Genomic DNA, 13114 nt, shown 5'->3' with positions numbered 1-13114 from the left:
GCCATGGAGAGTGAAAACATAAGAAAACTAAAATCATTCATGACTGATGAGGAAACGTTCAAACGTCTGTGCTCAGAGTCTCCCACTACTGTTTACCTGTGTGAATGTGTTGATGTTGCTGGAGATGACTCCGCTGAGTAAAACTCTTCCCACACTCTGAGCAGTGATATGGCTTCTCTCCTGTGTGAATGCGCTGGTGCAGTTGAAGACTTCTCTGTGTAGTAAAACTCTTCCCACACTCTGAGCAGTGATATGGCTTCTCTCCTGTGTGAATGCGCTGGTGTTCATTGAGATGACTCTGTCTAGTAAAACTCTTCCCACACTCTGAGCAGTGATATGGCTTCTCTCCTGTGTGAATGCGCTGGTGTGTTTTGAGATTATTTTGTTGAGTAAAACTCTTCCCACACTCTGAGCAGTGATATGGTTTCTCTCCTGTGTGAATGCGCTGGTGTTCGTTGAGATGACTTTGTTTAGTAAAACTCTTCCCACACTCTGAGCAGTGATATGGCTTCTCTCCTGTGTGAATGTGCTGGTGTTGCTGGAGATGACTGTGTTTAGTAAAACTCTTTCCACACTCTAAGCAGTTGTAGCTTTTCTCCTTTTCCATGTTTACTGATTTCAACAGTCTGACATACTCCTCACAGATAAATGTGTTTATGTAGGTAACGTTTACAGCATTGATTCCTAGAGGAAAAAGACATTGCAAATTCATTGTGAGATGAAGATGAAACAATCATGACAAAGAACCATTTGGGCTCTGCATAATGCTAAAGACATTCATGCTAAATACCATCAGGAGACAGTGCTAGGCTAGTGCTTTGGTCTGTTGAAGCTCCTTATGAGTTCCAGCAGTGTGATTTTATCTTTTTAATTATTGTGCATCAGAGAATTAATCTATGGGCAGCACCAACACATCACAGAAAATTCACCTGTGCACACGATTACTTAATGTGCCTCTTTAGAAAGCGCTCCTGCTAAAAGTGTCCACAAAGGACATTTTTTGTACGTACGTATTTGTACGTGTAGTGTGATATATTAGTAAGTTGCTGTGCATTTGCTTGAAAGTCACATATGAATGAACAACTATCACATTTTGCATTTGTAAGTCGTGGTTTTCATTTGAAAGTCATGTTATGTTTGCTTGCAAATAGAATATTTGTGGAATATGTTCTGTTTGTTTACAATGTTTGGGCAGCATTATAACTCCATAGCAGAGTTACTGTCGTGATCAGAAGGGTCTATACCTCTGTCTATGTGGGTATAATGAGATTGGGAGATACTGTGTTAAAGGATGTATAACCCAGCCTGTGTGTGTATAATGAGATTGGGAGATACTGTGTTAATATTGTGTTAAAGGAGGTATAACCCAGTCTGTGTGTGTAATGAGATTGGGAGATACTGTGTTAAAGGATGTATAACCCAGTCTGTGTGGATAATTAGATTGGGAGATACTGTGTTAATACTGTGTTAAAGGATGTATAACCCAGCCTGTGTGTGTAATGAGATTGGGAGATACTGTGTTAATACTGTGTTAAAGGATGTATAACCCAGCCTGTGTGTGTATAATGAGATTGTGAGATACTGTGATAATACTGTGTTAAAGGATGTATAATCCAGCCTGTGTGTGTAATGAGAATGGGAGATACTGTGTTAATATTGTGTTAAAGGAGGTATAATCCAGCCTGTGTGTGTAATGACACCCAAAACAAACAAGGCTGCATTATGTATTCAAATCCAAAAGGTACAATTGTGCCTACAGGCTACCTGTAGGCTGTGTGTGTGCTTTAAACTGTTGCTTATTTATCTGGATTATACTGAGAAATTTATCAGTCACATGTTTAAAATATAACTCACCTCTTCAGAAGATCTCAAATGTATCACTGTTAAGACAACTTCTTCAACATTTCTGTTGGACTGAAAATTATTAGAATAAAATAATTTTTAAATTCCACACTTCACATTTATTAAAATAAAAAAAAACATGTACATGCACACGTGGTGTACATCTAACACATCTACTTTATTCAAACTGTTTCTCAACATAGATCTCGGAGCCATTTCGTATTAAATGCCATGTCATTTTTACAGCGTATCTGTTAACCTTATACTGCAGATTCGCACACCCGGTGGCCATTTTTAACATTTTTGACATAGTTCACATTAAAACTAGATATCTCAAGTTGTACATATAGGAAAATTATCATTCATGGCTCAAACTGAAGTAGGCAGTTGGGGGAACATATTAATACACTTCAGTATCATATTCACATAATTTGGTTTATTTTAGAGCCTCTATTGCAGATGCTAATATGCCAGGAATGTCACAAATGCTGACTTGAACTTGAACATGACTGGAATGTATATTCACATAGTTATTCAAATTAGGTATCAGAAATTACAATAAATTTCGCTAGGGTCTTTTCTAACAACACAGAAAAAATGGAGCAAATCCATGCAAGCATTGAAAAGTTATTCAGCTTTATCCAAGGTATGTCAAGTGCACCACACCCATGTCTAAATATGCCACACCCAACACACACCATTAGCCAACTAAGCTAACATGCCAACAAATTCCTTACACGAAACCGAGGAGCTACGACAAACAACAATGCTGCACATATTACAGCAAGACCAGAAAATTCCAATGACTAAATTTCATGTCCAAATATGAACGTTATGATATCATATTTATGTCCAATATAGTCCGACAGCATAAGCTAGGTTACCGTAGCCAACTCCGGTAGCATCCGACACGATACAGAGTGCTGCAGCACTCAAACGCTCTAAAACTGTTTATAATCTAACGCTTAGTTAATGTTTAGTATTAGAATATATATTTTGTACAATATCGCTTATGAAAAATTATCCATTGTTACTCACAGTACGTAGAATCGCGTCGTAGCCGGTGTACCGTCTTACTTCCGGGTTGGCGAAAATTCCGAAAATTGCTCATATATTCCACACAAAGTAATCCGTTTATGTTCAAAAGTATCCACAATCCGCATAAAAACGAACAAAATAATCCATGGCTGCTTCAGTTTCGCCGAACAGTGTGTTCTGGGGAGCTTAGCTTAGGTTAGCAAAGGGTTAGCTTATGTTGCTATGCTAGCGGCCGAAATTGGAAATGAAGCGCCAGTTTCCGAGGGCTCAATTTAAAAATATACTTGACCAATCATGTCATATGAGGGCTGGCTAGCTTCGGAAGGATGTACACTATTGGTTAGAACAGCTTTCAATCACTTCTGAGGCGCCAGCTTGTCTCTGTGGGCTTATTGGTTCACCCTCCCCCCCTCCCCTTCGCACCTCGCCGTGGGAGAGGTTGTAAAACCTGTCACTCAAAGTCACTACCCCACTTTAGACCAATAAAAACCACTCAAATCAAAGCAGAACCGCTGCAGCTTTGTAATGAGGGGTCAAATCAGCGTTAAGAATGCTTCTGTGACGCTTAGGGGGCAGATTTGTCGGAGTGTCTCATTCAGGAAGCGGATTTTGGAAAATTTTGCAGTGAGGTGAGCAAGCTTTTTAAGGTACTTAACCACAACGGATCTACGCTGTTAAGGTCTTAAATTAAAGCCTTATTAGTAAACGATTTTTAGGTGACAAAACATTAAGACATTTCACAACATAAATATGTTTTGTAAACGGATATGTCGGGAGACCCCCTCGCGGGGTGCACTTTTGTGGTCAACTTCAAAGCCGGATATCTCGCGATCGGCTGCACGTAGACGGCTGAAACTCGGTAGGCATGTAGATGGGATAGGAAATTTTGATTTAAGCGCTTTTGTTCGGAGATTCATTAATGTTTAATATGTTTTATATCGCCGTAAAGGAGCTGGGCCCGCCGGCGGGCCCACTAGGGGGCGCTTCTGCATAATGCTGTAAAAGGTGTTTGAGATCTACAGTATAGGCGAGATCTACTGCCATCTTCTGGTGAAATATAAAATAGCTTTTTTTGTACAAGGGCATTTTATACTGTGCTGGGACATGCCTGCACTAAAGCATATCTTCCTATAAACACCAACATAACGTTTTAGTAAAATGTATATTTGAGCTCATATTGTCTTTCACTAATAAATAACAATGTACAAACAACTGGAGAAAATGACAGATGGGTTGAAAACTCAAATGCTGATCCCACAGATCACTACGACCTTTACCAAGACTACATGCACCCAGGGTGACAACATTAACATGCAAGCTTCAAATAATACATGTTAGTAGTGTCATTTACTACATAGATAAATGGTAAGACCGATTAACAATGGGAAAATAATCAGAAATAAAGGGCGAAAAATTACATTTCAATGTGGGGGTGGGGAGACAATACACAGTAAACATTTTCTAAAGGAGTTCCTGAGGGGGCGTCAAAGCTTCTCCCAAATGTTGTTATTGGGCTTAGGAAAAGTACACACATATATATCTATCTATATGATTTCACCTAAACGTAAAAACACTCCAATGAATAACCAAACTAAATCAAATGTATGTAACATTACAATACATCCACTATAACAGCATAAAATCAAATCGCACATTAAAGCAATTGTAATAAAACCGTACAACATAACTAGCATATAAGCTTTTATCTTTGTAACAGGAACCACTGAGCTACTAAACAAAAGAACCAAATATAATTATATTCGTATAGTATCAAATAAGTAGCTACGTTATCTGGCTGGGTTAGTTAGCGCTACAACATCCATTATAAAAACACTTTAACACATTGAATTTTCCACCAACTTAGTCAAGACACGAGATTCAACCGTGAGGTAACGGAACGAACAAAATAGTGTGGTTAAGATGTGGTTAAAAGGTGTTAGTGGTACGTATTACTAAGTTAAGTACTTACAGGTCAACCAGTAGTCCAACACTTCCAAACACCAACACGACAATAGGCGCAACTCCACTAAACGCCCGATGCTGATATTGAGAATAAGGAAACCTGTGGTCTGTAATGTCCGATGGTGATGGTAGGTAGAGGTGGGCGGATCGATCCAAATATCGATACCAACGCTGATATTGATTTGGAGCAATACTCGTGTAAAAAGATTAATACTCAATCTTTTTAACTCTCCCGCACGCACCGACTGCTGCGTACGTGGACTCATCAAAGTCTCTTCTCTGTCTGTAAGAGCAGCGTTGCCAACAAGTATCGTCGCTGCAGAAGCAAAAGTCCAGGGGGTGGAGCTAGATCTAGATCCAACTCCTCCCACCGTCCATAGTTTCTTTTGGTCGGTCCAGGGGGCGGAGCTGCATTTAATCCAACATCTCCTACGTGTCGCTTACGTTTTCCGACCAGGAAATATAAATCCAATAAATTCACCCTTAAGACTGCTACCGTTTAGAGATCAAAATGTTCTTTAAATGTTATTTAAATAACACAATACACGTTTTTTTAAGTTTACAAGAAAACGTAAAAGTTGCCAACTCCTCAGTAAGGAAAGACGCTATTGGCTGTCCTAAAAGTCACAAAATGGCAAAATGACAAATGGCGTCATAAAACCTGTTTTTGAAGCTGTAAAATAATAACGTTGTGGTAGAGAAAAAAATTATTAAAATACCCTAAATATGTTAGAGTGACTGACGGAGACTGTGTGAGTTAAATTCAGTGATTTATTTTGTATTACACTGAAGACACATTTATATTTACATCCGGCTCTGTAAATACGGGGCGGGGTCAATCAGCGGCGGCTTTGGGCATGCGCAGTTCATTTGCAGCGTGGACGTGGAGCGGTGTGGATCTGCTCTGACTGTCAGACTGCATTGTGAGTGTTGTGGGCGGGGCTCACGTCAGCAGCCGCTGCTCGCTGAGGACAGTAACTGAAGACCATGTGTGTTCATCTCCGAATCTACAAAAGTCTCCAGTAACACCACAAAAAGTCGCTAGATTTGTCGCTACTCGCTTAAAAAAGTCACACAGCATGGAGCAGCGCACCCGCCCCCTCTCGTCTTTAGTCTTTACACCGTCACGTTGCTCAGCAACCATGCAGGTAGGCTCCGCCTGGCCCCGCCCACTCAGCGCTCTCCTCGAGTCGACACCTTACAGTACGGAGAGAGAGAGACACCACCGGAGTATTGAAATGTCTGAGAGGAAGACATGCGCCGTTTGGCTTTATTTTATTGCAGAAAATAAAACTACAGCAAGCTGTATAGTTTACAACAGGGCTGTTAAATACAGTGGAAACATAACAACTGTGTTAGTTGTAATTAATAGGGAAAGTTATGGAGTTAATATGGAGATAAATACATCCAGAACTCTTGATGTCGAAACATGCCTGCTTATAGTTTGAATTTAATGTGATAATGGTGAGGTGAAGTCAACTCTAGCTTTCTTATTCACAGCTTCAGGAATATGGTGGGACCATTTAAGGTGGAATTTTAGACAATAAATTGGTGAGTTTAGTCCAAATGTGCTGTGAATTACTATCTAGCGTCCTTTCCATTACACATTTGCAAGAATAACATGAGAGGTGGTAAATATATCAAATCAAATTTATTTGTATAGCGCTTTTCACAACACGTTGTCACAAAGCAGCTTTACAATCTTTACAGGATTTACAAGGTTAACAATCGTATGGGTCCAAATCCCTAATGAGCAAGCCAAAGGCGACAGTGGCAAAGAAAAACTCCCTATGATGGTGGGGAATAGGAAGAAACCTCGGGAGGACCAAGACTCAAAAGGGAACCCATCCTCCATTGGGTGGCCCGTTAGCACAGTCCGTGGTGCGCTAGGTGTACATGTATGTGTCTTCAATGTAATATACATGTAGGTGTCTTCAATGATGCTTTATGAAACATCTTTCTGCTAAGATACATGAGAGGTGTTAAATGTACATGTACGTGTCTTCAATGATGCTTTATGAAACATATTTCTGCTAAGATGCGCTTGTAAAACAGCCCTTGTTATTGTGCCGGTCATCAGGTGCAGAATTTAGGCACATATTCAAGTTCTAATGCTGTTTTAAGCAGCAGAAACAACATGGTTGACCGACAAGAGTTGACCAAAAAGCTGTTTTAAGTTTAACTGGTAGGTAAAAGTGTGTCTGTGTGTGTGTGATTAAAAATGGCCAACATTGATGTTCATCTGTGTGACTACTGCAGGACTGCTTCAAGACTACAGACTGGCCGGCACTCTGTGAGCCACACGGAGAGGACATTGACGGGCTTAGTGAGTGCATAACGGACTACATTAACTTCTGGGTGGACTCCATTGTCCCAACCAGGACTGTAAAGTGTTACCCAAACAACATAACAAAGGACATTAAGTCCCTCCTTAACAGCAAGAAGAGGGCATTCAGAGCTGGAGTCAAAGAGGAGGTGAGAACGATCCAGGGGAAGATGAAGACCACAATCACAAGACAATTACAGGAGAAATCTGGAGTGTAAACTCCAGCAGAACAACATCAGGGAGGTTTGGAGTGGAACGAGGACCATCACCAGTTTCAGGTCCAACGACAACAGAGTAGAAGAGGACAGTGAAGACAGGGCCAATGAACTAAACCAGTTCTTTAACAGGTTTGACACTACAGGCTCTGCCCTCCCTCATCCTGACTCCACTGCTGTCTGTTCCCTGCTGCCCCCTCCACCCCCCCCCCTCATGATAGTCCAGCTCACACCTCCACCTCTCCACCACAAACCACCCCCACAGTGACCCTCACTGCTGACCAGGTCAGGAGACACCTCAATAGACTCCACACAAATAAGGCTGCAGGGCCCGATGGCGCCCCCCCCCCCCCCCCCCCCCAGGGTGCTTAAAGCCGGTGCAGGCCGTGTGAAGTCCTGCAGTATGTCTTCAACATGAGCACGAGTCTCCAGATCGCGTCCCTGTGTTGTGGAAGACGTCCTGCATCCTTCCTGATCTGAAGATGCCTCGCCCTAGTGATGTGGAATGGGATGTCACTTAAATTTTCTTGTGTGAGTCAAGGCAGGTGAGCGAATACTTTTGGCAATATAGTGTATATATATTCTGGAAGAATGGTCAAAAATTCTCATAAACACACTCCTAAACCTTGTGGACAGCCTTCCCAAAGAGTTGAAGCTGTTCTAGCTGCAAAGCGTGGACCTACGTCATATTGAACCCTATGGCTTAGGAATGGGATGTCACTCAAACTCTTGTGTGAGTCAAGGCAGGTGAGCAAATACTTTTGGCAATATAGTGTATATATATACAATGGCAACAACCCTCTTTTCTTTTTGTAAGGAAGCTGATATTTTATCATATTATACCATAAAAAAATTAAACATTTGACAGCAAAATCACTGGAACTTTAATGCATAGTACACAAATCAACCAAAATCAGAAGAAAAACATGTTTATCTGGCCCGCTGTGAATAAGGCCATCACTATGTCTGTGAAACTGCCTGTGAGTCTTTCTAAGATAGGTTTTCCATATAGTAGAAATGTAGAACAAAATCAATTATGTACAAACTGTATACAACTGGAATGACTTGGAATAGAAAACATTTTACAAAAAGAATGCTTTCATTATTTTAATATTGTTATATAACATACATGAACAAAATCAGTATGGGAAACAATAAACTCTTAAATTTATGATCCCATGTTCATTCGGTTCATCCATCTCTGTTAAACAAAGTACGGAGCAAACACGCATCATGAACACACCCTTTATGAATAAGAAACAAACTTCAAAGGGAGCTGCGAATAATTAACTAACGTCGTGGATTGCACTGGATTAAATGAGCTCATGACTGCAGCTTTGTAAAAAATCCTTGCTGCCTTTGCAGTTTTGATAGCAAATCTTCAGACGCCCGTTCCAGCTGTGCATCAGTGTAATTCTTGTATTTCTCTGCGTCTTTGCTCTTGTAAGATACCAACAGCACCACCTACTGTCCGGGAGCGGTGTATTTGTACCAGTCGGTGTGTATTTTTGAGAAAATCTCTTCAGAAGGCACTCCTGATCCACTAAGGACAGTTGCACGTATTGTAGGTACGTATTTGTACGTGTAGTATGAAGTATTAGAAAGTTGCTCTGCATTTGTTTGAAAATAGTATAATATTTGCGGAATATGTCCTGTTTGTTTACAACGTTTTGGCAGCATTATACGCTGCACTCTCAGCACGTTATAGTTTTATTTTCTAACTCCCCTGAATTGTAAAGCATTTAAGATAATTGCTAAAGTTATGGTGTCACTATTTTTCACATTAATCATTCTATAAGCTATATACAGTTATCTGTAAAACCATTTTAAACTACCATGAAAATGGTATTTTTAATGACTCTTAATAATTTTGCAGGGTTGCCAACTCTCACGCATTGAGCGTGAGACACACGCATTTGACCGTTTTCACACGCTCTCACGCCACACTTCCGATATCTCACGCCGAAAAAAAATATCCAGTTTATTTACCTCAGATCCACATATATGATTCAATACGTTACTAGTTCGCTAGCTCTGGTGCCATCCACCGGCGATATAACACTGAATCTGTGTCCATTTTACGTTCGCCACACCCCCCCCGCTCAACAAAATACACTCGCCACCGGCTCCAGGTTAAAATCTCACTCCAACTTGCGAACGTCAAAAGTTGGCAACCCTGATTTTGTTCAACCTTAAACATTATGAATAGTACCCTAGCAAATTCACAGCAGTGAAAATCACATTATGAACCATGAAAATAACCTTTTCCCCATTAAATATTACATTTTCTGTGATATGTTAGTGCTGCTCATAGAATAATTAATTGAAGCAATGTGTACAGTGGCACTGAACCAAACAGAGAGAGACACGTATCACAACATAGACAAGTGTTTTCATTTTAGTGAAGGAATGAAGCCTAGCACTGTCTCATAATTGTCTTTAATATGATTGTCTTTAATATGAATGTCTTTAGTATGAATGTCTTTAGTATGAATGTCTTTAGTATTGTGCAGAGCCCAATCGCTTCTTTGTCATGATTATGTTTCATCTTCATCTCACAATACATTTGCAATGTCTTTTGTCCTCTAGATATTAATAGCGTCCACATTCCTAAACACTTTACCTACTGTGACGCACGGCGGAGCGGCGAAGGACGACACACGGGATCCTTGGCTGCGATAGACGTCACTTTTATTATTCTACACAGATAGCGCATACAGCGCACGGAGAACACTTAACGGACACGGCAACGTGTAGACTGTACTGTACACATGTGAGTATGAATATGTGAGTATGAATATGTATCCAGATGTTCCTGAGGTAGGTTTATGTTAAATCTGTACTGTACACATGTGAGTATGAATATGTGAGTATGAATATGTATCCAGATGTTCCTGAGGTAGGTTTATGTTTAATAATGTTGTAGATGTTGCGAATGATGTTAACATTGTACAGCTGTGCAAAATAGCGTAGTGCAAGTGAGCGACATGTCCTGTTCAGTGCAGTTAAGTCCAGTTGGTTCAGTTCAGTGGTTTAAAGACTCAGAGGAGTCCACTGTGGTTAAGGAGAGCTACAGCTCTGGGAAAGAAGCTGTTAGCATGTCGTGTTGTGCTGGTTTTAATGATCCTTATTCTTCTACCAGAGGGGAGAGTCTGGAAGAGGTGATGTCCAGGATGGGAGGGGTCAGGTGTCATTTTGTGAGCGCGTTTCCTCACCCTGCTGGTGTGGATCTCCTGAAGCGTTGGCAGGTTACATCCAATGATCTTCTCTGCTGATCTGATGATGTCCTGGAGTCTGGCTCTTTCTTTTGAGGTAGAGGAACCAAACCAGGTGGTTATGGATGAGGTGAGGATGGACTCGATGATCGCTGTATAGAACTGGATCATCAGGGTCTGCGGCAGGTCAAATTTCCTGAGCTGTCTCAAGAAGAACATTCTCTGCTGAGCTTTCTTGGTGATGTTGACGGTGTTCCTCTCCCACTTCAGGTCCCTGGATATGGTGGTGCCCAGGAACCTGAGTGACTCTACAGTGGAGACTGCAGAGCCATTGATGTAGAGGGGGGATACAGGGGGTGGGTTGCGTCAGAAATCCACCACCATCTCTACAGTCTTGTCTGTGTTTAGCAGCAGGTGGTTGTCGCTGCACCAGGACACCAGCTGATCAACCTCCTTTCTGTAAGCAGACTCATCACTGTTGGCTATGAGGCCCACCAGGGTGGAATCATCCGCAAACTTCAGGGCTGTCCAGGTGCTGAAGGATGAAGTGGAGAGTTAGGTCGACCACGTCATCAACAGATCTGGTTGCTCTGTATGCAAACTGGGGGGTCCAGCAGGGGGTCTGTGATGGTCTTTAGGTGGGCTAAGACCAGGCGTTCAAAGACCTTCATGACTACAGATGTCAGGGCGACAGGTCTGTAATCATTACGTCCAGTGATGGTGGGTTTCTTGGGGACTGGGATGATGGAGGTGGTCTTGAAGTAGGCTGGATCACAACGGAGCTCCAGTGATCTGTTGAAGATGCTGGTGAAGACTGGTGCTAGTTGCTCACAGCAGTGTTTTAGGATGGATGGAGAGACTGAATCAGGTCCCGGGGTTTTCCTCACCTTCTGACTGATGAAGAGCCTGTGGACGTCCTGCAGGCTGATGGTGAGACAAGCTGGGGGTGGAGGTGTGAGAGCCAGCGTGGGGGAGGAGGGGGGTTGATGATGGGGTGAGAGAGTCTGCTGATTGTCTATTGTTTGAAATCTGCAGAAGAACTCGTTCAGGTCGTTGGTGAACTGTCGGTGGTTCAGGAGGTTTTTCTCACCTTGTAGCCAGTGAGAAGCTGAAGACTGTTCCAGGCTGACGATGGGTCGTTAGCTGTGATGTGGTTATTCATCTGCTCTGAGAACTTTCTTTTCGCTGCTTTACCTCTTTCTCCAGTCTGTACTTGGCTTTTTTCTCGCCCTCCTTCTCTCGCCTAAGCTGATTCAGTTCTATAGAAAACCAGGGTTTGCCGTTACTGTGTTTAACACGTGTTCTGGTTGAAATACAGCTGTCTTCACAGAAGCTCATGTATGACGTCACAGCGTCTGTGTATTCGTCCAGTCCGTCTGTCGCCTCCTCAAACACAGCCCAGTTTGTGGATGTGAAGCAGCCCTGCAGCTTCTCTGTGTCTCCACTGGTCCACCTCTTCACTGTTGTAACAGCCGGCTTGTTGGTTTTGAGTTTCTGCCGGTACGTGGTGTTATGTCCTATGAAAGTGTTTGTGTATTGTGTTTGCTGTCTGTTCCGCTCCAGACTCCGCTCCAGACTCCATTGCACTATATAAGGCCCTTCCCGGTACCTCCCAGTGAGACATTTTTGCTCCTTGGTTGTTATTATTCTGCATTTATATACGTTGTCTTCGAAATCTGGTTTTGACTACTGTTTGAACTCGTGTTTGCTTTTGCCTTTGCCCCTGTTGGATTGTCTGCCGGTTGTACATTTTGTAAATATTCTACTTGTTGTTGGTGTTCTGGTAAGTAGGGAGTGGCTGCCATTTTGGTTTGGGTTTGTTTGTATGGTTTTTTGTTAGGGAGTTAGTGTAGTACTGTATGTTTGTTTTCTGTTAGAGTAATAAGTGTTTGGTTTATTTCATAGTTCAGTTCTGTTTGTTATGTTGGCCTGGGCCACTCCTGAAGCTGAGACCAGTTGCGTGTATGTATATATCTTGTAAATACAATTTCTGTATAATACACCTTTAACCACCCACTTCTGTTGTCTCATCATCACTAACATTCGCACTGCTGTTCACACACACACCACTGTTACGGTCCTCCCGCCTAGACAGGACGTAACAGTGGTGTGTGTCGCTGGTGCATGCGCTCGGCGTAATGTACACGCTGACCAGAACGAAGGAGCTGAATTCTCTGGGAGAGTAAAACGGACGACAGTAAATGAAGAGAGACTCCAGATGAGGAGAGCATGATGTTAACAGTACTGTAGTGTATTTACACCAGCGCTCGTTGATGTAGAAGCAGATTCCTCCTCCCCTGCTCTTCCCGCTCCGCTCCACGTCTCTGTCCGCTCTCAGCAGCTGGAAGCCCGGTACGTCCAGCCCGCTGTCCGGGATCAGCTCGTTCAGCCAGGTCTCCGTGAAGCAGAGGGCAGAAGCAGAGGAGAAGTCCTTGTTGGTCCGGTGGAGCAGGAGTAGTTCCTCAGTTTTGTTGCTGAGAGATGGGAGGTTGGAGAGGAATAATGACGGTAGAGGT

General features: G+C 42.3%; 1 protein-coding gene across 1 annotated transcript in view; it reads right to left on the bottom strand.

The window, feature by feature from the left end:
• Positions 1-13114, bottom strand: part of LOC143497286 (uncharacterized) — a 192410-nt gene that overhangs the window by 39304 nt on the left and 139992 nt on the right. The window contains exon 4 of the mRNA XM_076993176.1: positions 87-516. Within this exon, the coding sequence (XP_076849291.1) occupies positions 87-516 (430 nt within the window). The remainder of the gene's footprint in view (positions 1-86; positions 517-13114) is intronic.

This window comes from Brachyhypopomus gauderio, unplaced genomic scaffold (genome assembly GCF_052324685.1).
Source record: "Brachyhypopomus gauderio isolate BG-103 unplaced genomic scaffold, BGAUD_0.2 sc105, whole genome shotgun sequence".
In the NCBI taxonomy this organism is placed as follows: Eukaryota; Metazoa; Chordata; class Actinopteri; order Gymnotiformes; family Hypopomidae; genus Brachyhypopomus; species Brachyhypopomus gauderio.
This window is presented reverse-complemented; position numbering and strand designations above follow the sequence as displayed.